This window comes from Cyprinodon tularosa, unplaced genomic scaffold, assembly GCF_016077235.1.
Source record: "Cyprinodon tularosa strain WSP-4 unplaced genomic scaffold, ASM1607723v1 ctg522, whole genome shotgun sequence".
Classification (NCBI taxonomy): domain Eukaryota; kingdom Metazoa; phylum Chordata; class Actinopteri; order Cyprinodontiformes; family Cyprinodontidae; genus Cyprinodon; species Cyprinodon tularosa.
In genome coordinates this window covers 1,101,338-1,127,135 of record NW_024039255.1, presented here as the reverse complement: position 1 = coordinate 1,127,135, position 25,798 = coordinate 1,101,338, and the positions used below count along the sequence as shown (strand labels likewise).

At 36.3% G+C, this 25,798-nt stretch overlaps 1 protein-coding gene across 1 annotated transcript; it reads left to right on the top strand.

Moving 5' to 3' along the window:
• On the top strand, nucleotides 1-24,164 carry gdpd2 (glycerophosphodiester phosphodiesterase domain containing 2). Its single transcript, XM_038303950.1, has 16 exons — nucleotides 1-134; nucleotides 3,699-3,851; nucleotides 5,256-5,356; nucleotides 5,441-5,534; nucleotides 5,623-5,682; nucleotides 5,757-5,858; nucleotides 9,032-9,122; nucleotides 14,117-14,268; nucleotides 14,625-14,710; nucleotides 14,872-15,016; nucleotides 15,109-15,333; nucleotides 15,407-15,552; nucleotides 23,404-23,551; nucleotides 23,655-23,737; nucleotides 23,825-23,853; nucleotides 24,003-24,164. The coding sequence occupies exons 2-16, from the start codon at nucleotides 3,768-3,770 to the stop codon at nucleotides 24,053-24,055; spliced, it is 1,599 nt and encodes a 532-aa protein (XP_038159878.1). The 5' UTR covers nucleotides 1-134; nucleotides 3,699-3,767; the 3' UTR covers nucleotides 24,056-24,164.
• Nucleotides 24,165-25,798: the final 1,634 nt, after the last annotated feature.

Sequence of the window (25,798 nt, the reverse complement as noted above, 5' to 3'; positions counted from 1 at the left end):
TCGCGCCCTGTCTGTCTGTCGACCCTCATTCATAAGTAAATGTGTTCTTTCCATGGAATACAAAAAGATGCGAGAGAGGGAAAGGAGAACTTCCGGGGAGTCAAGGGAAGAGATCCAAAGAAGAGTGCGACCTTGTGAGTTGATCTACGGTAAATTTGCAAAACCTGGTTTCATTTTGAGATTACAGGTGACAATGCTGTTTATGCAATTAATCCGGTTGGAAACAAACAGTGATTGATTGGTTCTATGAGAGGCATTGTCTCGCGATACTACGGATTAATACTTTACTCAGGTGTGAAGACTTTTCAATTAATGTTTTGCGCCATGAAAAGCTCGTTTACTTTATTTGATTATGTTAGTTTATGATCCGCTTGATGCCAATGTAAACAAAACCATAAAAAGCTTTAACGTTTAGCAATGAATTATAGAAAATTTGGTGACAGATTTTAAGGGACAAATTAGTAAAAGTCTTTCATTAATGAAGCAATGACACTATATAGTCATTAACTCGGAGAAGAATCGAAAATAATTAAAAATTACCATAAAATTGTCTTTCAATTTTTCTCATGTCTACATAGAAGTAAAAATAAAAACAAAATGAGCACTATTTAATTACTCTTAATTGGGTACAAATTGCATAGTTGTGAAAGTGCTGGGTTTTAGGCTTTTAAGGTAAATATTTATATTTATTTTTGGAAAATGTGATGAGGTGATGAAAGTTTTATTTTTTTGGTTTTCCTGGTAATGAGAAAAAGAAGAAGGAAATCTTTTTTGAAAGTTTCAAGCATAAAATTCTGAGGTTGGATGTAACTAATTACATTTCCTCAGTTTCTCGGTCAATTCACTGCACCTTACTTTTTACTTAAGTAAAAGCAGAGGTGTCAAGTAACGAAATACAAATACTTTGTTATTGTACTTAAGTACACTTTTTAGGTATCTATAATTCATTATTTATTTTTCCTCCTACTTCTGACTTCTACTCATTACATTTTCACACAAGTGTCTGAACTTTCTATTCCTTACATTTGTACAACAAACGTTACTCGTTACTCATGGCTTCGGTTTAATGTTTATAAATATTTATTTCACATCATGTGCGCCATCCAATGCAGGTCATTGGCTCCATCCACATCTAGTGAAAACTAGTGAAATTGGATGAGTAATATAACTCAAACACTCATTGGTTAGCGAAAGGAAATAATCAGAAGCAAGCAGGTGTTCTTTAAACTGCAAACGTGAATTGTCTATACCATGCTACAATGTCAGATTCAGAAAAAGATGTAGAAATGTCTGAAAGGTCGGACACAGGTGAGAGCGTATCGGGAGATGGAGACTGAGACCAACAAGACCTCCCTCATCCTTGACCCTATCTCAAAGAATTTCTTTGAAATAGTCGAAAAATTGAGCTTTCAATTCATATAGTGGCATCTGGCTGTTTTTTGTTTTTTTGTTTTTTTAAGTATTTTTTCTGAGCACATACTTTTTCACTTTTACTTGAGTAAAGAGGTCAAGTTGATACTTCAGCTTTTACCAGAGTGTTTTTAAACTGCAGTATCTATACTTCTACTTAAGTAACAAATGTGTGTACTTTTGACACCACTGAGGAAAAGTACTATGAAATATCTTTACTCTTACTTGAGTAAAACCATTGACTTATCTATCCGCTATGAGTAACTTTACTATAAAAGCCTTAAATGCACCAGACACAGACAGACAGTTTACTATATGAGTAAAAGTACATATTGTTTCTTTGAGGCTGTGTACTCTGTTCCATCTTATATACTTTTAAGAAATGTTTTAATTACTCCCTTTTAGTCTTTTACACAAAATACATTTTTACATAACTTTTTTTAAAATATTTACTTCATTTGAAAGAATATAACATTTGCTCATTACGTGAGTATCCCTTTTAGTTTTACCTGAGTGTAATTTATTGGATGGCTACTTTCTAATTTCGCTTGAGTAGAAATATGTTGAAGTAGTGCTTCTTTTACTTGAGTAATGTTTTTGGTCCTCTACCCACCTCTGATAATATCACATTTCTTTGTCCCATATGTTAAAGCATGGCATTGGTCAGTAACCTAAATTAAGTTCTCACAGTTGTAGGATCAGATTCTAGGTTGTCAGTCTGATGGGCTATTTTTATTTCGCCATGTTGTGGTGTTTATAGGGTAAATAAAAGAGGCAAATGTATAAATACTTTTATCAGCCTTTTCTTCCTCACTGCATACAGTAAGAAAATATATATATATAATTTTTGTTTTCATTATTATTTATGTATTCATGTATGTATTGTTCTCAGAAGATTTTAAGAGGGTAGGTTTGCCTTTGATTTAATTTATGCAGCAATAAAAATGTAATAAGATTTTGTCTTTTTTTTTAGGTCATCTCTTATTAACGTGGTCTTGAAATACACATGCAATAGTACTGCTTTCATTTTAATAAAGGTAGCTTTGTAATGCAGTGTTAAGTAATAAAGCAAAATATTGCATCGTGTCCAAATGCAATAATTAATGCATCAACATCACAGTAGCTGCATTGTTGTTTTGTTGTTAAGGTTTATTTACTCCGCATTGCTAGAATGCATGGAAGAAAGTGGCAATTAAAATAATATTCCTGCACAAAGAACCTGTCACAGGCACAATTGGGTAATGTTGTAAACATCTAAACCAATAATGAAGTACATAGTTGTTCTCTGGTGGTAATAAGGACATATTTCTTTTCCTTTTCCACTTTGTCACCAGCTGCCAGAGTGGTTATTCTTGTATACATTATAATTATTGCTCAAAATTCAGGACTTCCTGGTATGTTTAGTTTTTTGTTGCAGTGAAACACAGTACATTATGTTTCACTTTGGCATGCAGACCTGCCCATACATGTCCTTATTAACTCTTACTCTCTGCTAATTTTAAACTGAAAGGCTTTTTGAAAACATCTTCATCTCATTTTGACATCAACTGTCACTTCAAATAAATGTTAGGGTTTCTCTCTCTTTCTTCTCTTTCCTATCACCTACCATTGACCCCTAGGGTTGATGAGCTTGAGCGCCTTAACTGTAAAAACCAACCGCCTGGGCACGTAGAAAGTTGTCTCATGTGAAATCCAGTCTAGTAAGAAAACTCTCGTAAAAAATGAAGTTTTCACAACTGATGCTCAGTGTTACTCAACACAGCATCTTGTCGGGGTGACAGGAGTGTCAGATAAATTTCCATGTCTGTTAAGTGCGTTTGCAACCGAAACCTGGCACAACTGAGGGATACTGAGTCCCAACATGTTGACAAAAATCTTATTATACGACTAAAAAGAAAAACTAAGAAATACGAGTAATAAAATGTCTAACTGTCTAAAAACTTCCTGAGTTTTTTGGGTTTTTTTGCTCTATCTGTTCATAGCCTTTTACTCGCTGAGATTCAGCATTTCCTGCACAAGCTGTCAGTGGATGGCTGCGCCTGTCACTGTGTCCGTTTGTGCTGCAAAAAGCTGGAGCTCTCTCCCAGGACTGTTCAGTACTCAATACCCTATGGTGCAGGCCATTGTAGACTGGTGACTATAGCCCCCTTTGTATACCAGCTCTTTTGAGAGATCGCCTTAGCATCCAAAGAACCCCCTGCCTCATTTGCTTTCTGCCTCCCCCTGCCTTTAATTCTCCATGGTTTTGGGGAGCTGAATTAGACCATTTCTCTCTTCTGTGTCCACAGAAATCATTTTCAGAGTTTTTTTCCATCCTCTTTGATCCATTTTCTGCACTGTGAACGTAAAGACGCACAATGAGCCTGAGGACTTGCTGTCGAGATTGCAGCAGAGGTTTCTTTAGCTGCCAACTGAAGAAACAGAGTGGTAATACAAACAAGGTGGGTATATTTAAAATCCAAAGTTAATCTAGATTAAATTTACTTTATTCTGTTTAAAACAATAATTCAGATGTTTTTTAAAGCTTTTCTGCTTAATGCTAACTAGCTGGAATAGCCACTTTCACCTGATCACATTAATACACAGACACTATGATCAGTTGGTATTAAGTGCCTTGCTTAGGTGGCAAGCTATCTCTGAGACATTAATATCTTTAAGGAAACAATCTATATGGATTTTGTTTTTATATTTACTATTATCATTTTCTGTGGTTCAGTTTTTAATAAGAGCTCCATGTTATGCTGAGTAAAGATGCTTTAGTCTTGGGTGGAGTCAAATGTTATTTTTACTCAAGTCATAGGTCCTTCTGATACAACCAATTCTCAAGTCATTAAATCTCTGACTTAAGTTGGAGGTTTAAAGTCCACACCTCTGGTTTTGTCATCGTTGGCAGAGTGGGCAGTTGCCAATTCCTGCTGTAAAATAAAATCATTATATCCATAAAGTTTATCAGAAGCATCAGAAAATGGATTGTTAATCAGTCATACAGTCATAGACAGGATTAAAGAAAATGAACCAAAGCTGCCAGCAGATTAAATATTTTTACAAATTTAGAGGGATGTTTGCAGATTTTTCCTCTTGTTCAGAAATGACTGAAGACAAAGTCTGTAAATGTGCGTTCACATCAAACAGGGCTGATTTTAAACACGGTCCGACTGGTGGTGGTTGTTTGACTTTTCACCTATCTCTGATAAAATCCGTGTGAACAACGTTGATATTGTGGTGAAATTTCACCCAGTACGCTTCACTAAGTCATCAGATAGAAGGAGCATCCAACCGTTTGCCAGTTCCTGTTGTATGTTCAACTGACCTTGGTGGAACAAACATTTTTATTGTGAGAGTCGTGGTTCTGTATGTTGTTAAAGTGAGAAGGATTTGTCCCCTTGTAAGGAAGGCTGTAGCGCCCCAGGGGCCTTCTCGCCGGTTCTCTAATAAAACCTAACAATGTGGAACCGGTCTCCCTGATTCCCCCAAATCTGCTCCCAGTTCCAAAAGCAATGGATGGATGATTGCTTTTAGCGATGATGGTAAAGCAAAGATGTGATGATTGAAGACCGATTATTTCAGTTTGTGCCAATAGAAGTGTATGAATTTGCAAGCTCTGACATGCTGTGATGGGTTAATTTGTTTATCTGCAATAAAAAGTAGATTAGGATGACTTTCTATCATTTCCTTTGTAGGAGAGCTGGTGTGTTTACCTGAGGAAAAATAAATAAAAGGGTTGAGCTGTCATGGTAGAGCATTTCTTCACCCTGTCCGTTGCTTTTCACACACAAACACAGCTGAGGAATGATCTGTATCATTTTATCTGGAACATAATTCCATTATCTTATCTTTCATTTTAGCGTTCCTGCTGCTGGTGCACATTCGTCAGTATTGGGGCCCTGGTTTCCATCTGCTGGATATATCTACTGATCATTTTCAATGACGGATACAATTTAAATGCGTGAGTGAGCAAATCAGATGTTTGTGTTTATTGATATATTGGTCTTTTACTTTCTTACCCCAGTCCTAATTCTGCTTCTACCAGGAAACTCTTCTATAAGTTTCACAAGCATTTGAATTATTTCATGGTAATGATGACCGTTTCTGCCATGTTTGCCAGCTACTGTGTTCTGCTGCTGGTGAGAATCAACATATCAGATTGAATAAAACTGAATAGCTTTAACCGGTTCTGTCTAAACCATTTTTTGTTTTTTTGTTTTTATGCAGCTTTTTGCATTGGTTCAAGTTGCATTGAGAGTGAAACTTCATCTACACTGGCTGCACAGGGTACATAAACCTTCACCTGTTAAAACTGTAATAGTTTAATCACAGACCTAACAGACATATTTCCTTCTCTGCAGATCCTCATTTTTATAGGCGTGATCTTAATCGCCCTAGTGATCACAGTAGCACTCAGTTTATTCCCTCACGACCCATGGACGGTTGCACCTATTTCATTCCAGGTACAGTAAACAGGCCAGCTGACAGTTTTGCTAGTGCCCGGGACAACAAAGTCTTTTTTGCACCACCACACACAAACACAAAATATTCAACTTAACTGCATACTTCATTCTCCTTTTATTCATTAATCTGCTGTTTACAGAAATATTTTTTTTAGTCCTCCAAACAAGTCTTAGATGACTTCACTTCATAAATGTGGTTAGACTTGGACCTTTCCTGGGACATTTTAGAGCCCAGGTAGTTTTTTATTATCTGCATTTTTCTGAAGGCCTTAGAATACCTTAGTCAGTCACAAGTAGATATAGGAAAAAAAAAAAGCAGGTTCTTCTATTTCCATAAACAATGTTTGTGTGCACCGTTTATTTCAAGCCCTGGAAATCTTTCATAAAGCTTTCTGTATTTTGTATTGGATATTTTCATCCCATCTATTCAATTTAGTGCACTGGGTTATCATTTTTTCTACTCCTAGGAGAACGGCAAGCACAGCAGGCAAAATATGGACTTTTCTGACCCGAACAAATTCTCTCTTCCATTGTGGGAGATAGAAAAAGTTAAATACTTTGGGGATTATCTGCCTTCATTTACCTTCTCTTTTTTGCCATTACAAACACTTAGAATCAGTTAGTGTGTTGGCTCTCTATTGCCTCCTCATACCCTCTACTCCTTTTTTCTCTGTCCACCAAGCTCCCCACCCCTCAGCCGGCTCTCCCATCTTTCACCCTGCACCTAGACCTCTGCCATCTCTCTGCTTTTGGCGCTAAGCTCAAGTATTTCTGTAAAAGTAACTGTGGTTTCCCTCTTACACTCGCTAGTGGATGCTATACTTTAAAATCACATTGATAAACGCATTGCTCCTTTCCTGGCTCTGAACGGGCATCATTCTTCCACAATTCCATTTCTGGACCTGTCCCTGACTCATCTTAAGTTTATTTTTAATATTTTAAATCCCTCAAGCCTTTGGTGTCATCTTCTTCCAACGTTTCTCTTCTCGTCTCTGTGCGCTGCACTTCTGAAAACCTGACATTCTTAGTTTGCAGCTAAATGAACTTCAAAAGTTGCAGCCCACCGTTGTCCTGGTCAAACCATTTTATGTTGAGGTGGGGGGAGTTCTAATGGACCCTTATTTAAAAAAAAATATATATTACATTGCCTGATGCACCTGAAATAGGAGACTGCGTTCTTTCCCTTATTTTAAACGTAAATTTTCTTGTTCCATTGGCAAAGTGTGTCACTTACCTGCTCAATTCAAGAAAAAAGGCACTTATTTTAAGAAAAATTGACTTACTTAGATTTCAGTTATTTGCGGTGCACTCTTATTTTTATGTTGTTGTGTGTGTGAACAAGCCAAAGGGAAATTTCTGCCATCATTGTGTATGATAGACAATAAAGTTATTCTATTCTATTCTATTTAGCTTTCAATCAGATACAAAAATAGCGTATAGAACAATAGAAGCCATTCAAAGTTCATTGCCTCTTTAAACACCTCTGTTACAATCACATTATTTCTTTACTTTTTCCAACCTCTTATGTGCCATTTGCTTGTAAAATATACCAGAAAGCAGTTACACCCAAGCTCATCGCATGCTGATTTGGAAGAGTTTATCCACATTGTTTAGTAAAAGCTCTCTAAAGATCTTAGATGGTAACAGCATCTCTTCTCCAAAGCCTTTTTTAATGGTGAACCCAAACTTTTTTTTTTTTTTTGGCAGAAGTAGCAATCCTATATTATATAATATTTACTAAATTTTAGGGGTGGGGTGATCTAGGCTGTTTTGTTGAACTGGGTGAACACCTGGACTCACTGTGGCACTATATAACTAGTGTTAGTCTTTGAAGTGGACACCCTAAGGATTACTTTTAAAAACCTCCTCCTTGGTTATGCACAGCTTTTTTTTTTGCGAACATTCATTTCAGTTAAATGAATCTGTTTCAATCCTTTGAAAATTGTCCATCAAATGTTCAATTTATTTAAAATTATCTTTCAGAAGGTTTTAGGAGATTCCGGCCATGTCTTGAATGTTTCTACACAAGAAACTGGTTCTGCCACATGCACGGTTGAACTTCCCTCGTTATAATTGAAGACATTTTGCTTTTCAGATGAAGAGTTTCCTTGATTTAGAGCTGAATCAGAGGTTCCAAGCTGCTTGGAAAGAGCCCTTCTATACGTTTGAATCCTTATACAGATCAGGCAATCAGGCGTCGTTACTGCCGTTGTTCATCTGGGACACAGAGGTGTTTTGATGACTGAAACCCTTCTCTGTCCAAGGCAAACAATGAAATATGTTCACGTTATTGAGCAAACTTCCTGATGTGCATGTGCTGAATGATTGGAACTCTTATTGTTTCTAAACATTTGGCTCTTCAAGTGAACCATGTGCAAATACAACTAGCAAAAAACTTTTTCCTGCTTTAGATATGTAGAGTTGTTTTAAACATTGTTAAAAAAAAATTAGTACAATGCCTTTTGTAGCTTGCTAAGCAGATCAAACAATGCAAAAAAAGTGAGAGGAAGCAGCCAAGATGTTACCTTTTCATTATGTAAGAGGTACGGAGGAACATGTTGGCACAACATACATTTTTACGGAAAATCTTTTTATTTTTATTATTTATCTTAAAAAGCTGTTTGGCTTGCGGACTAAAAAAAAAAACTTAGTATTTTGTCGGAGAATCTAATATAAACTCTCCTTTATCAGTAAAAATACAAATGGGTGACATGGACAAAAAAAAATGCATAATATTTTGACCTGCATTGAATGTAAAAAAAAAAAAAAAGAATCAACAAGTTTTACTTTCAAAGTTGCCAATAAATTAGCAAACAAATTTTCTAAAAGGTCAAGATACTTTAGTGATAAATAATGATACCCTCTTAACTAGATTATATTGATGTATAAATCCAATGCAGTGTTGAAAAAGGTAAAAATGTTTGAGAATAATCAGAAAATAATGCAGATCGATTTCATTTTAACATTTGCAATTTCTTCTCCATCATATTATAAACCTTAAATAATGGGAATTACTGAAAACTGATTAACTACCTTTTGGTGAATTTTGTATCTTACATTTGTTATTGTTTTTCACATCAATATAATAAAAAAAATGTTTAACCCAAGCACATGTACAGATTTAACACTGGGTGGAAAGTTTACCAGCATCATCATTTGTTCCCTCTTTGTAGTACACGGGTCCTTTCTTACAATTCGGTGCTGTTGGAGCCTGGACTCTGCTCAGCTGGTTCATCTTCCAGGCTTTCCATGAGGCAAAAAAAGGTACGTTGCTCATCACCTAATTTGTATACAAACACATGATTCAATGGCACCCATTTATATACACATTTCCACATAAATTCATTGCAATGCATGATTAAGTCTTTAAAGCATTTCTCATAGGAATCTTTAGGTGATCTTATACCAATGAATCAGACCCACTAATGGGTATGTGTGGGTAAATGTAACATATTTGTCTCCTTTTCCATCTAAAGCTCCAGGAACTGAATCGATCGTAAATAAACGAACTCCCTAGGGATTCCAGGGAATTCAGTTTCCTCTAAAAGCCCCAGGACAGGATTAATGACTGCATGATTAACTGACGGTAACCAATAAAAACTGATAAACAGTTATGCTTCTTTTATTATATTAATAAACAGGTAAACCGCCAGTCAAAATTGAATTTATTAAAGCCAGTCTGCATGTAAAAGGAATTTAACACCTAACCTTAATAATCATAGGCAAAAATTTTATTATCAGGTAGAAGCTTTAGATGGTATGGACAATGGGAAGACTACAAACGGATGCTCCAAAGCAAATAACGGACAGCATCCAACATGTAAGTTCTCCTCTTATTGTACCAGGCCAACTGACAGCCTGGGACAAACTATTAGGATATAGGCTCCTAACAATCACATTCATATCGTCTGTCTGATTGCAATCCATCTAATAAGAACTACATGAAAAGCCAGTCTACAGGGAATGTTTGAAAAGTGAAAGTGCTGCAATGCGATTGTTACTCTAGGAAAACATTTTTCTTCAGACTGGCTAAACGGTGTAAAATCTGTACCTGCATTTCCTTAAAATGTTCTGGTAAAACAGACAAAGTTTTGTGGTGTACTTTCTCGTAAAAGAAAAAAAAACATCTTAAAATAACTTTCCGTGTTAGATTAATTAACAGGTTATGACTGAGTGACTGACTGGCTGTCATTGGACCATAAATGGCACCTGGTTCTGCTGCTTTAACATAAATTTCAAAGTAGGCTATTTCTTGATCAACTGGACACATAGATGGGGTTCTGAGTTATACTTACTCATTAAAAAACATTTTCAAATTTGTTTTTTAGTATACTAAAGGTATAAAAACAACAGTTTTACCATCACCTTTATCAGTTACTTACTGAGTTTCCTACTCGGTTACTGGCACTGGTAAAACAAAGCAATGCACCTGTGGACACTACCACCCTCAACAAGCTAGAGGAAAGGTATAATGCATTAGGTATGTGAGCAACTAAAGCCCTGGGAAAATGAAATTACCCTGGTAAACATGCTGGGCTTTAAAAAGCAAAAGGATATCAAGTGACAAGGGAGAACAAGGAGCTATTTAGAGTAAAAAGAGAGCTGGAAAGCTTAAAAAAAAACATTACAGACCCATTTATTTATTCATTTTATATGTTTATTTTATTTTTTTTCACAACAGAAACATTAACCATTAAAAGTGAATTTAAGGTGAAAAGAAGGTAGCTTTCTTTAACAAAAACAATTGAATATTTTACAGCTTATGTCATTCTTGCCAGAGAAAATAATTGCATTTTTGTTTCAAGAAGGACGAATTTCAAGCCAATGTACTTTATGGCTGCAACTAACGATTGTTTTGAAAATTGATTCGTCTGTAGATTATTTTTTTAAAAGACTTTTTACTAAATTAATCCAGGTGAAACTAAAACATTTTCCCTTAAGGATTTCTGGATAGAGCCTATTGAGAGACAAAAACATTTGATCTTAAATGCAAAATGTATAAAAATATATAGTTTTTTACAATTTTTATAATAATTTCTGCTTTAAGTGGGTTACTCTGTCAGCTAAAGACATGTCTTTCAGTCTCTACCTCAAATTAACTAATAATTAATTACTAAATTAGATGACAATTATTTCAATAATCAATTAATCGCAATTAATCTGATTAATTGTTTAAACCCTAATATACTTAATAGTTAACCATAACAGCACGTTAGAGTATTTTTTTTTTTTTAAATAGCATTCTTAAAAAATCAGCTGCTAAACAACTGTAGTTTTAAAAGGTTATTTTTTAACCAGAGTGACAAATTGTGTGACATCTGGTTTAATCTTTAGCATATAAACTATTTAAAAGAGAAACCAAAAAGTTTTTGGCAGTGACAAGTAACCCAACAATGGCTGCTTGTGTCATTTAAAACGGTTAAAAATTCAGACGTTTGGCTCACTGTCGTTCAGACGTTGAGTAAAAGGTGATGGTAGGAGCCAAGATAAACACGGAAAACTTGCGCAACATATGACAGCACCTTCAGTTAATTGTAACACGAGATGTAAAACAGTGTTGTTTTTTGATTGGTCAAAAAAAGAAAAAAGCAGACATTTTACATTCCGTCTTGCCAAGCAAACAGTGGTTGATTTAAAACATGGAAATTAATTAAATTGCTGTTCACTTCTAATACCTTGGTTTTAAAAATGAGCTTTGTTTTACATTTAAGAATTTTTTTTATGCATTAAAGAGACAACAAAGTCACATAAAACATTTTATTTTGATAGCTCAAGATGTATAGAAGCAGTTGAACATATTGCTATTTTAATAACTTTCACAATAACTTTTTGGGAGATTGGAAGGACAAATATAGTAAAATGATAAAAATAAAGGAAGAGCCTTTAATAATTATTACTTATACTAACATCTAAAAATGTTTTTTTATATAACATTGGGCGTACAAAAACAGTCATACTTTTAAATGTCATGATATTCCAGGGAGTATGCTTAGCAACTGTAAGATAGCATATGCAGTTGGACTCGGATGTTATATTTTGCTGCTTCTTAAACAAACTATATTACATGTGTATACTGTTAGAATAAACTGTATAAACGTCTGTATAAAAACCGATGCCACATCAAACTAAATGTTTACTTTTTTTAGATCAGTTTATGACTAGAATTATCTCTTTGCTAAATACCACGATAAACTGTAAGACTTGGTCCATTTTTTCCATCCTTCCACAAGCTTTTAAAAACAATTTACAAGAATTCTGGACCATTCCTACTGATTCATCTGTTGTAACTGAGTTTGTAAGCCACACTCCTACGTACCTCTTCAACTCTACCCACAAACTTACTGGGCTGAGATCAGGGACGGCTACTCCAAAACATCACGTTTCTTTTCCTTAAGCTACTCTGTCACTAATTTGTCAGCATGTTTTGTTGTTCTTTTAGAAGATGAATTTTCCTCAAGCTTTTAGTCCTTCATCTTGGAGTGCTGCTTTAGTATTTTCACATGGTGTTCTTTTCACTATGAAATCTATCTAGTAGGGCTGGGCGATATAGAAAAAAAGCTTATCGATAAAAAAAAATGCATATTGATCGATATCGATAATTATTGAAAAGATTTGAAACCATATTTTATGTGCAGCTCTGCCTGGACTTTTTATAATATTGCTAAATTATTTAATTTTAATAAAAAACACAAACACAAACTTCAAATTAAATCTTTATTTAACCAACTTTTTTAACCATAACAGAATTGTTTTAAAGAAAAATAACTTAAGAGACCTGAGTTATGTTATTAAATACTGACAAAGAATAAACTAAAGTGACCAGAAAAGTGACCAAAATAAATATAACAAATAAATAAATGGAAATGGCTGAACCTGGTTCAGCTTAGTTTCCTGCTTTAACCTGAGTTATTACTTTGAAGTTTCTGGCCCCTCAGCATTTTTCTCTCAATTGTTAGAACTACGTGGGAAACTGCCCAGAACTGAAAATATATATATATTTTCCGAAGATTCCTCGGAGGAGAGCCGCACCGGGGCCTGCACAGCTCGTACTCCTGCGGCTGTGATGATAAAAAAAAAAAGTTGGTTTCGTTATCAGACTGGTTTTCACTGGTTCCCGACACATTTTCCAGATGACTGTGGTTTGTTTTTGGTCCGACTTGCCATGACCGAAATACTGCCAGACTGCCGAACTACAAAAACCTTTCTTTGAAACAATTTCCTCCGCCTCTCCTTGCTGCACAGCTTCATGTGCTCTGTGTTGTGGTTTGAGAGGGCGGCGCTTGGTGACGGCATGCCTGGGTCCGCGATTGTGATTGGTTGGGAGGAAGCAGTGACTAGCATAAACCTACATGCTAGGCTACAATGAGAAGGAAGGAAAACTGCGTTTCTTTTTTATCGAACTTTTATCGACCCTCTTTTTTTCTATTGCGCCACACGTCTATCGATCGATATATATCGTTATTGAATTATCGCCCAGCCCTACTATCTAGTATACTTCTACAGCCCTGCTTCACAGTTAAGATTTTCTGAGGCTTTAGATATTCTCACCTTTTTGTCAAAATGTTAAGCTCCATAAATTGAGGTCTGTGTGCCCAAGTACATTTTATTTATCTTCAATATGCTTTTTGGGGGAATGGCTTCTTCCTCACTGATTGGCCTTTTAGCCCATGTGAAAACAGGACTTATTGCACCATGCACGATGATTCTTATTGGTTTTAAACAGCATCTTTACAAGGTGATCTGTTGTTGTTACACACATTTCGAAACAAAACAATTTGAAATGAAGGACCAGTCTCCTTGCTAAATGATAACACTGATGCTGGATTATAGAAACTTCTATAATAGAAAAAAAACAAAAATAATGAACTTCATTGATTTTACTGTGGTAATTCTGTTTCATATAATGCAAGTATAGCCTGTGTGTAGAGCATTTAACTATCAGTTCAGCTGGTCACTTTAAAATATTGTGGTAAAGTAAATAAAAATGAGATGTCAAGATAAATCAACCTGACTATCAGAACACTGTGAATTTATATCATAAATAATACCTGTACTTCTTAAGTGTGACAGGACTTGATATTTAGTCCTGTTTTTTAACGTCATATGCAAATTGGGTCACATATGACAACAACTTAAGTTATAATCGTTTTTGTTGAGAAATGACGAAGACCTTAGAATACAGCTGACATCCTCCCACTAATCCTTTAAATGTCTAAAAATGGAATCCTGACTTGTTGATGTTTTTTCTTCTTTTCCAGGATCAAAGTGGATAATTGGTCTGGTATTTGTTATTGTGTCAGCATTCATCTTTTCCTGTCCCCTCCTCATCCACTCACCCTGTTTGATATACCTAGAGGATTTAGAAAACACAACCAAACCAAGTCTCTGGGGCCACAGAGGAGCACCAATGGTGAGTATGCTGATTTAACAAGATCTAAAATTAAAGATAAAAAAAAAAAAATGCATTTGTTTTCTACAACTCCAGCAGGAGGTGCATTCATGTTTAGCTAAACTGTAGGTTGTTTAGAATAAATCCTGTTCTGTGTTTGGTAATGACAATGTATTTTTACACCTGCTTTTATTGATGCTGCAACAGTCATACGAGGGGCCCCGTATGGCCCCTATCTGCACCCTTGTTGGCATGCTCTGCTGCTGGGTCAACAATGAGCTCCATTTAATATTGTGTATTTAACCACCTGTGTGCTCACAGCCTCAGGGTATTTTGTGTAAAAATGTTTCTCACCCTTATGCTCTTGCTATGTTCAGCTTGCCCCGGAGAACACCATGATGTCGTTTGAAAGGAGTGCAACTGTTTGCAATGTGGCGTTGTTTGAGACAGACGTGCAGCTTAGGTAGGGGGAAAATGTTGACCTGCCTCTACTGATTTGGTCTTTAAATGTTTTTGCAGTCATATATCAACCTCATAGTGTAATGTTTGTTTTATGAGTGAATGGTACATATGCCAGATAAAAAAAAAAACTAAGCACTGTAATTATTGTGTTTGGTACTTTAGCAAAGACGGAATTCCTTTTCTGATGCACGACAATAAGTCAGGGTTCCTCAATAGAACAACAAATATTACAACACTGGTCGAAAGTGGCAAAGAGTGGAACTTTAATAAGCTGAGGAGTCTAAATGCGGGGGAATGGTTCATTAAGGTGAGTGCTCTCTCTGTTTGTAAGCCTCGCTGAAAGTCTAAATAAAAAGAGAAAATGCAACTAAATACTAAAAACGTTATTTTTCTTTTCAGGCAGATCCTTTTCATACAGTGCACCTGCTTAAAGAAGAACAGAAAAAGAAAGCTAAAGAGGAAAAAATACCTAAACTAAGTGAGCTACTTGAGCTCGCCATAAAGACAGAAATTCCCGTTATGTTTGACTTGTATGTTCGTAATAACAGTAATACCGAAGAGGTAGATAAAGACGCTGAAGACATTGTGAAGACCATCCAGAATTCTAGAATTGACTCCAGACTGGTAGGTCTAAATGCTCTTGTAGAACTTAAAAACATTGTATTTAGTAAGATTTTAAAGGATTGTGTTGTTCTAGATCTACTGGCTTAATTCAGAAAAAAGAAAGCGTCCAACAAATGCTGCAAACTTCACCCAGGTTTACGAAAACGAAGATGAGATGCATGAAGAAAATGGATTTCGCCTCAATGTGAAGTTTAGTGAATTTAGTATGGACAAAATCAGGTAAGACATGGCAAAATTCACAGAAAAAAACACTAGTCTGCAGGTAGTGCTTCATTCAGATGGGGTTGGAACGAAGTAGTGTGTTGAATAGGTGCATGTCTTGACAAAGCGCTTGGTCTTTATGTGTAAACTTTGGCTCAAGGGTATACCGTAGAATAATGCACCAAACCCTCTAAGGTGTTTTTAAACAAGGAGCAAAGCATGCATAAAACATTAAACATGTTGCAACAGTGTTTTCCATTCCATAAAGTCCATGAATCGGAGCACTTCAGGGACTTCATTGAAGTGTTGTGGCGCGGCGAATAAAAGCTGTTGCTGCTGCATTTTTGTATGACTTGAGCTTTTCACATTTATATTGCAGAACATAGCATTGGGAATATTTACATTAGCATGCCTGGTCTTGGGCCTGTTGTGTACACGGATGGGTGTGTGGCCTCAATTCTCAACAATAGACACAAAGCAAAAACTTGGGCTTTTCTTTATTGAAAAATCCTTTGGAAGTCAGAATGAAACGATTTGCCAATAAAGAATTAGTACTCTTTCCGCTTGGCTGTGCAGTATATTTAGAGAAGTAGATTGTTGAAGCTCACTCACCCAACTTTCTTGCCCCTATTCTCTTTTTATTTGAAATTTATGGGGAGAAAATGAGATCATTAAAAATAAAAATGTAGTATCAAAAATTTGACGATTTTAATACTAAAAAGCCTGTAATCACATTTAACAATAAATAATGTTTTGGATTGGATTGGATTACAAGTATGACCAAATTACAGACCTGGAAAGCTGATATAAATAGTATCAAAATGTCAGTTATGCAGCAGCTAATACATGTTTGATTTTGGATTAATATTAGTTAGACAATTCATAAAAAAAAAAAAAATGACCTCAGATATTTTATAGTAACGTATATCTTCCTCATGCTGTCATATTAAAATAGATCAAATCCTCTGGTTGTAACAAAGTATTGCTTTATCTTAAGAAATATTTTTAATATTTTTTTTTTTGTAAGTGGAGATCCCTTTATTGTCCCACAATGGGGAAATTCTCTGTATTTGACCCATCCCCTTGGAGAGCAGTGGGCTGCCACCGTGTGGCGCCCAGAGAGCAATCAGGGGTTAAGCGTTTTGCTCAGAAACCCAGAGTGGAGGTTGTGGGGATCTAACTAGTTAATTGCGGCCTTCACAGAACACAAACCTACTGCTCTAACCCACTCAAGCCAACACACCCCTTTAGCCATTTTAATCCTTTGTTTCAGTTAATGTTAACCAGGGAAGTCGTGTTTGGATTCAAACACCTCTTTATCAAGGATGTCCTGTTTATGTTTTTTGTTTTCCAATCCTATCTGGATTTATTATTGACATTTAGTACTTGCCATACTGAGTTAATTTTTCAGTGATCATTTAAGGACATTCTGCTATTTCCATCCATTCATTTTCTCCTGCTTAGTCCTTCTCAGAATCACAGTGGGGCTCCACCCTGTAGTCTATGGGTGAGATGCGGGATACACCCTTTACAAGTCACCTGTCTGTCGCAGGGCAAAACAGAGACCCACAAGGACACACAACCGTGCACACATGCACACACCTAAGCACAATTTAGAGAAGCCAATTAACCTAACAGTCATGTTTTTGGACCGTGGGAGGAAGCCGCAGTACCCGAATGCACAGGGAGAACATGCAAAATCTGTGCAGAAAGACCCTGGGCGAGGAATCAAACCCAGATCCTTCTTGGTACAAGGCAATGGTGCTACCCACTGTGCCACCATGGAGCCCTTCTTCTGCTGTTTAAGGAAAATAAACATTCCTCAAGTATCACACAGTGGGAAAATATCCCCACTGTGTTAATGCTTCCTAGTGGGCTGCACACACTGGGCCTAACCTTCAAATGACCAGAACATGGAAATTACTGGGAGCAGATTATACAAATACCTGCATACGATGATCAGACTTGAGACAGATTGCAGGTGCAGGTTTTGCATATTTAAATAAGCTAAAGCTATACATTTAGGGTGGGGGGTACAAAGCTTTCATTGTGGGCACTTAAAAGTGTATGGTGCTTTCTGTACAACATTTACTGAATTTTATAGGAGTTCAGAAGGAGATTGCCAATACTTTGGCTACAAATCTGACAGTGGCAGTTACTCGGCCTAAAGTTAAAGTTTACTCAGTTCCACTGCTTTTATTCTGTCACAGCTGTTCCAAATCCCCTATTTACTCATCTGGGTTCCTTGTAATTTTCTTACATGAGTGAAGGTAAATTTTCTTTGTAATTTTCCTCCCCTCCCTCAGTATTTAATTTCCTCTTACTCAGTTGTTTCCTGCCAGGTCCTTCTGTTATTTCATACCAAACTATCACCTTATTCTTCTTTCGGCTGTTTTGCAATACATAATCTTTTATCATTGAACTTGTGTAATTGTTCTGCTTCTGTCTGCATTTGGGTCCAATTAAAACACATGAATAGATGCTGGCTATTCTTGATTTTATTTACTTTAATACTTGTTTTATGTTATTCAAGGAAAAAAATTAAGCATTTAACTGAACCAAATTCCGCCCTCTGCAGGCTAGTTGATATTACAACGCCTATTAATTTTAACGAGAGAGAGAGAGAGAGAGAGAGAGAGAGAGAGTTTTTGCACACCAAGCTTTGAAAGAGTTGTGTGTTACATCACCAGGAACTAGAACTAACTGTGTGCAATAATGTTAACATTTAACTACAAATAAAACAGGAACTGCTAGTTCTTAGTATTTTGAGGTTTGATTAAAACTGTGCAACCGTCATTATATACAGATGGTAAAGGGGTTGAATAAATTCTGATTTAAAAACAGAATTATTTTTACATCATACTGTTCCTTAGAGTATTTATCCCTTTAAATGACATCCCAGACAGAGTGATGGATTGCTTTATCAGTCAGCTGCCATAACCTGTCTTCAAATAATTGAAATATTTGCTTTGATCCAGCTGAACAGATAAAAAAATGGTTGCAAGCAAGTCACACATCAGGGCACATGGGGTTCGATGCAGCACTATGTGGTGGGGATAGTTGTCTTGATTAAGGATGATTAACTAACATAACAAAAAATAAATGTAATCTCTAAACAACTTTTAATTAGCTTGACTCGGGGCAAAATGGCTTTTAATATGAAAGGTTGCAGACCCCTGAACTAAAGAAAAACCCAAAACAAAAAAGAAATGCTAAAAGAAACTCTGTGCAGGACTGTTTTCCAGAGGATCCATTTCTCCCCAGCACTCAGACTCTTTAATAAACATTAAAAATGGGTCACTGCTGAAGTAAGTGCATTTACTACCCATTAAAGAGCATATAAATAAAAAATGTGATTCTACGCAGCTTTGATGGGACTTTTTTCTATACATACTGCAACTTCTCAAACGTTTTCGTTTGTCCTATTAGAAACTATTCCAGTTGAACAAGAGAAAACTAAATGAAGACTGTTATAGTAAGCCTTGTATAAAGTATATATTGCTGAACCACATTACAAGTACCACACCCAAGCCTCTCCCAGTCTGCGTCTTGCAATAATGCATCCCCCTAGGACATGCATGCAGCCTAACATTTAACTTGTCACACCTATCATTCAAATGACATAGTTACAGTTGCATAGAATAAACTTCTGTTTCCTCTTTTCTGTGTTATGGTGACTAGAGATGCGTGATAATTGATTTTTATACAAACACCTACAACAAAATGTTCTACTTTCAAAGGCGATAACCGGTAACCGATAACCAATAACATACCCGTAGATGAAACCAACAGGTAAAGATGGCAAATTTTATCAATGACTGAATAAATTAGGATAATTGTAGAATTAAAAAACTATATGCAAGCCATAATTTGTTGAAATACATCAGACAGAACCATATTTCAAATGAACATCTACTTTAATGGAGTGCATTACTTTTTGATGTCAAACAAAAGCTGTTAAATCCAAAAAAAAAAATCATCATTTAGATTCCATTTAATTAAATGTATTATTAATATATGATTGTAAGAAATAATTTCAACTGAAATAGTGTATTCTTTACACATTTAGAAACTAAAACAATGAACCACTGACAGCTTTCCACTTGTTTGTGTAAAAGCACAAACTAGTTTTAAATGAATCAGGGGAAGATTTCCTTTCAAAAAGCAACATCTCTGCCTTTTCACAGCAGGTTTGTTCTTTTATTTTCCATTATGTGTTAAATCCAGCCAGGCACCTGAAGTAAGACTGGAACTAATGCTCCAGCTCATGAAATGTTCAAAAAGCCACCCTGTTACACAAAATGCTGCACAAAGCTACCTTATTGCCTTTCCCTGAAACCCAAAAGAAGTTCCAAACTTCAGCCGCCATGTTTTCTGTCTATTTCTTACATGCTGTATTGCATTCAAGGGGAGGCAGAAGTTACCTGCTCCTAGTTTGGTATTAAGTCCTCTGACCTTGTGCAAGCTAACAGGATAGTTAGTAAAATATTATAAACAATCATTAAAATAATGACTTAGTAGTTTTCTGGTTTGAAGAAGTTTTTAAATGATTTGTTTTCCCAGCTAGAATTTTGACACCACTCAGGAGTGAGCACTTGTTAAAAAAAACAACAGAAAAGAAAAACAAGAAAACTCTCCCACAGCTCTCCTATCAAACATATATAGGCACTATTTGACATACTGGACAGAGACGTTTGACATTATGATTTCTTGGTAACTAACTAATAGTTGTATTTCCTCCTCCTAAAAAAAATTGTATTTCCTGCATTTTAACCAAATTGTATCCCTTTTCAGCTCAACACAGAACCATACTAAATATAATTATACTTTATATCTATACTATATATATTTTGTTCTTTGAGCGTGGATTTTATTTCTTGCAATAAGCTACAGCAAATTAAAATAATTAATAAATGGAAATGTTAAGCCTGCACAGTATCATCGTGCACAGAAATCCCCTCACAAAACCAATGGCGTGCTTGGCCTGATAGGGAAGATTACTGGTATTATATTAATGTTTTTATTTTTTGCTTTTCTTTGGTTTATTTTGGTTGTTAGTTACCCAGATTATTAAATTAATCTTTGTTGTGCTATACTTTTCCTGAGCAGGTCAGCTGGGCACTTGCAATAAATAATGTTGCAATAGATGCTTTGAGTTGGCGAACGCAGGTGCACAGTTTGTAGAACTAGAACTAAACATGAGGACCGTCACCAGGAAACCATGACAACGCCTCAAGAACAGAGATTACCGAGTGGAGAATGCTTTAGACAGACAACGTCATAAGGGGAAGGTGAATGAAGAACAGTAGAACTCCGAGAGGGAGGGAGAGAGAATCAGGACTCGTAGACATGGGTCACACTCGCAACAGTAGAGTTGTTCTGTGCGCAAGTGCCATCGAAATTACTGTTTGTTTTTTTGTTTTTTGTGAAAATACAGAACAAATTTATCAGTTCAATACGGGACGCGTAATTAAACTTCTAAATATGGCAACCCTAGTTGTATGTCACTAATTTCTGATCATCAGTTTGTGACCCTCAGCTAATGCTACATTGGGTTTTCTAGCAGAACATTAGCTACGACTATGATGAACACGCCATCCTGCCCTCTACCCGTGTAGCAAATGAGCGTTAGATACTGCTGAGACCTTAACACCAAAAAACAAGAGACAGAGGGAAGTTAAAGTTGGCTTTCTTTTCTTCTACAATTAAACAATTTACAGTTATTTTTAATGATTACATCAGATCAACTGGTTGGTACATGTACACACACATCATGATTGGATCATTTTATTTAGTGTCCATGTAAACGGAGATTTTGAATTTCTGATTAACCAAAATTGAGATTGGATCAGGGGGGAATTTATTTATGTAATCGTAGCTAATGACTCAAACCACACCAAGAAGTCCACCTCTGAATGACTACTAAAGAATGGTTTCAAAATGGCCTAGTCAAAGTCAAAACAATGAATAATAAAGTGACATGACCAAATGGAGGCCATTAATGCTCAAATCCTTTAATGTGGATGAATTAAAATAATTCTGCATGGGTTGCAAGGTTGGCACTAACAGCTGTTAGGGATGCTGGCTGATCACCATTTTACATAAAGTCAGTTTGGTTGGATTTATATTTGTTCCTTAATAAAGTAAAACAAACACAAACATACTGGATGTAAACAAGCAGACAGGCACACGTACTCAGGGTTGATAAACACTAGTCAGTCACACTATTTCCTTTATTTCAGAAACCTTTTAAGCAAATCTGTACATCAGAGTTCTATTAAAAATCAAATCAGAAACAACACAGCTGAAGGAAATGATATTTACACACATTATGAACATATTAATTTCTAGTTTATAACGCCTCTCCCACTTTAATTTAGGTGGATAACTACAATATTAACTTCAATTGCTCTGTTTGCCAGCTGGTTGCCAGGTTTTGTTAATGCTAACGTTTGGTCATGTCAGTACAAATCAGTGTATATACACTCACCGGCCACTTTATTAGGTACCCCATGCTAGTAACGGGTTGGACCCCCTTTTGCCTTCAGAACTGCCTCAATTCTTCGTGGCATAGATTCAACAAGGTGCTGGAAGCATTCCTCAGGGAGTTTGGTCCATATTGACATGATGGCATCACACAGTTGCCGCAGATTTGTCTCCCGTTCCACCACATCCCAAAGATGCTCTATTGGATTGAGATCTGGTGACTGTGGAGGCCATTTGAGTACAGTGAACTCATTGTCATGTTCAAGAAACCAGTCTGAGATGATTCCAGCTTTATGACATGGCGCATTATCCTGCTGAAAGTAGCCATCAGAAGTTGGGTACATTGTGGTCATAAAGGGATGGACATGGTCAGCAACAATACTCAGGTAGGCTGTGGCGTTGCAACGATGCTCAATTGGTACCAAGGGGCCCAAAGATTGCCAAGAAAATATTCCCCACACCATGACACCACCACCACCAGCCTGAACCGTTGATACAAGGCAGGATGGATCCATGCTTTTTCATGTTGTAGACGCCAAATTCTGACCCTACCATCCGAATGTCGCAGCAGAAATCGAGACTCATCAGACCAGGCAACGTTTTTCCAATCTTCTATTGTCCAATTTCGATGAGCTTGTGCAAATTGTAGCCTCAGTTTCCTGTTCTTAGCTGAAAGGAGTGGCACCCGGTGTGGTCTTCTGCTGCTGTAGCCCATCTGCCTCAAAGTTCGACGTACTGTGCGTTCAGAGATGCTCTTCTGCCCACCTTGGTTGTAACGGGTGGTTATTTGAGTCACTGTTGCCCTTCTATCAGCTCGAACCAGTCTGGCCATTCTCCTCTGACCTCTGGCATCAACAAGGCATTTCCGCCCACAGAACTGCCGCTCACTGGATGTTTTTTCTTTTTCGGACCATCCTCTGTAAACCCTAGAGATGGTTGTGCGTGAAAATCCCAGTAGATCAGCAGTTTCTGAAATACACAGACCAGCCCTTCTGGCACCAACAATCATGCCACGTTCAAAGTCACTCAAATCACCTTTCTTCCCCATACTGATGCTCGGTTTGAACTGAAGGAGATTGTCTTGACCATGTCTACATGCCTAAATGCACTGAGTTGCCGCTATGTGATTGGCTAGCTAAAATTATCTGGCAACACCTGAGCTCCGTGTCACATGACGTCAACTTCTTATCCCTATTGGAGCCAAACCTTATCATTGGCATCATAATCATTGGACTTGTCAAATCTATAAAACATTTAATATATTTTTTCCCGCTATTTTATTTTAAAATAATTGTTTTGATGAAAAGGTTGTAGCTATGAACTTTAATACTTTGAAATGTCCTGAAAAGTTTCTGTTTGTCATGCTGAGTTTGTATCTGACAGGGATCTTCGGAAAGAAGGCGTAAAGGTGAACGTGTATGTGGTGGACAGGCGCTGGCTCTTCTCTCTGTTTTGGTGTGCAGGGGTCAGTTCCGTCACCACCAACGCCTGCCATGTCCTAAAAGAGATGGAGCAGCCTGACTGGCACATGGTGAGAAACCTGTAGAAACAGCTGCTCGCTTTGCTTTTAAAAACCACTGCTTTCTGAGATCTGTGACCCTCCCTGACCCGGTGGACATGTTTTTATGTTTCAGTCACCCGATGTATACAGAACAACATGGATATCGGTAGATGTTGCATCCTTTTTGATAATGATTGCTATCTTTTGCTATCAGTGGTAAGCAAACCACAGTTTCTTTTTTTTGCTTTTTTGATGGCATTGGAAAATGTTAATGGCCATGTACATGTTTATTTTTCATTACAGGAAGAAAAGATGTTCATATCTCAATGAAGGTAATAAGAATATAACATTCATACATCTATTAAATATAAACTATTCTACTAACTCTTTATCTTAGTAACTAATATAACTTAATTAAGCCTATTTTAATTTATTTTATTTTAGTCATTAACTTTCTTTTATTTTTTTGTTTTTCTTCCAGGGATCACCAGCGCTTCCCCGTCTTATGAATTAGAAATCTCTCCTTTAGTTTAAACACTAACAGACCTCGCCAGGCCCAGAGCAGCTGCCCTTTCTGCATCACCACAGCATTATTAAACCTTTGCAGGTCAAAAGGAAGAAAAAAAAAAGAGTATTGGGCATACGTTTATTTTTTTTTTCTTATAAAGCTGTGAAAAAAATATTTTGTTTCCTTTTCTAGGACTTTAAAGATTGTATTTAAATATCAGTCTTTGACTTTAAGATCAGGATTGCATCAGGAAAAGGACCTGGTGGAAAAACTGTCTGTGAGCACACTGTAATGACTTACTGTGGTAACCTGTGAAAAATAGAGCAGCCAAAACGACTCATCGTCTTTTTTCCAAGACATAAAACTGTGTCTTTTGATGATAATATGTAAAGGCTATGGCTGAAATACTTTGACTATACCCACATATATATATATATATATATATATATATATATATATATATATATATATATATATAGAGAGAGAGAGAGAGAGAGAGAGAGAGAGAGAGAGAGAGAGAGAGAGAGAGAGAGAGAGAGAGAGAGAGAGAGAGAGAGAGAGAGAGAGAGAGAGAGAGAGAGAGAGAGAGAGAGAGAGAGAGACGGAGAGAGAGAGAGAGAGAGAGAGAGAGAGAGAGAGAGAGAGAGAGAGAGAGAGAGAGAGAGAGAGAGAGAGAGAGAGAGAGAGAGAGAGAGAGAGAGAGAGAGAGAGAGAGAGAGAGAGAGAGAGAGAGAGAGAGAGAGAGAGAGAGAGAGAGAGAGAGAGAGAGAGAGAGAGAGAGAGAGAGAGAGAGAGAGAGAGAGAGAGAGAGAGAGAGAGAGAGAGAGAGAGAGAGAGAGAGAGAGAGAGAGAGAGAGAGAGAGATCTTTTTTTTTATTTTTTTTTTTTTTTTTTTTACACAGTTCAAGAGTAGCTACAGTTCAGCTCCAAATGTTTCATAACCCTGACATTAAAATTTTAAATAATTTTATTGAAGAAATCTGTATTGGAAAAGAAAAGGGACAGCCATCTCCTTAAAAATAACAAAATGATGACAAATATTGTTTTAAATGAAAACTAAATCTCATTATTACTGATTAGTTTTTTTTTTTTTTTTTTTTTTATTCCTCCACTGTTATATTGACAGTTTATCATCTAGGAGGAGCTCCAGGTCTGAGTTTGAAAAGCCTCCATGTCATCACCCTAATCTCTGACACTTTAAATGACTAAAATGGTCTAAAGAAATATGTGAGGGTTAATCTGACGGGGTATAAACAATTAAGAGCTCTATTGTAGCTCTACAAGAAAAACATCTGTAACCTGAGCCAAATAACCAGAACTGCAGCTTTTTTGTATGCTTAAATGTTTAAACTGTATTCTGTTTGTGTGTTACTACACTGTCTGGTCTCAGGGAATAAACAGAAGCTTTGTATTTTAAAAGTAAAGGAATATGATTATGAAAAGGTCAACATTCTTCAGAGTGGGTTTTAAGGATATGTTAAGGGGGAATGAAATTGGGTTTGTGGTTTTCAAATCCAACTTTTACATAAGGAAGACAAATAAAAACAAAATTTAAACATCTGACATTAATTATTTTAATAAAGTTAAGCCATTCCAAAGGGTTTGTCTTACCATATATTAATTTTAAACGTTCAGAAAAAAGAGTGACTCTGAATTAAATACAGAAAGAATTAAGAATTCAAAACAATGTTACACACACACACACATATATATATATAAAATATCTTAATAAATCTTAACTTTATATGCTGTAATTTAATGTGTTGTTT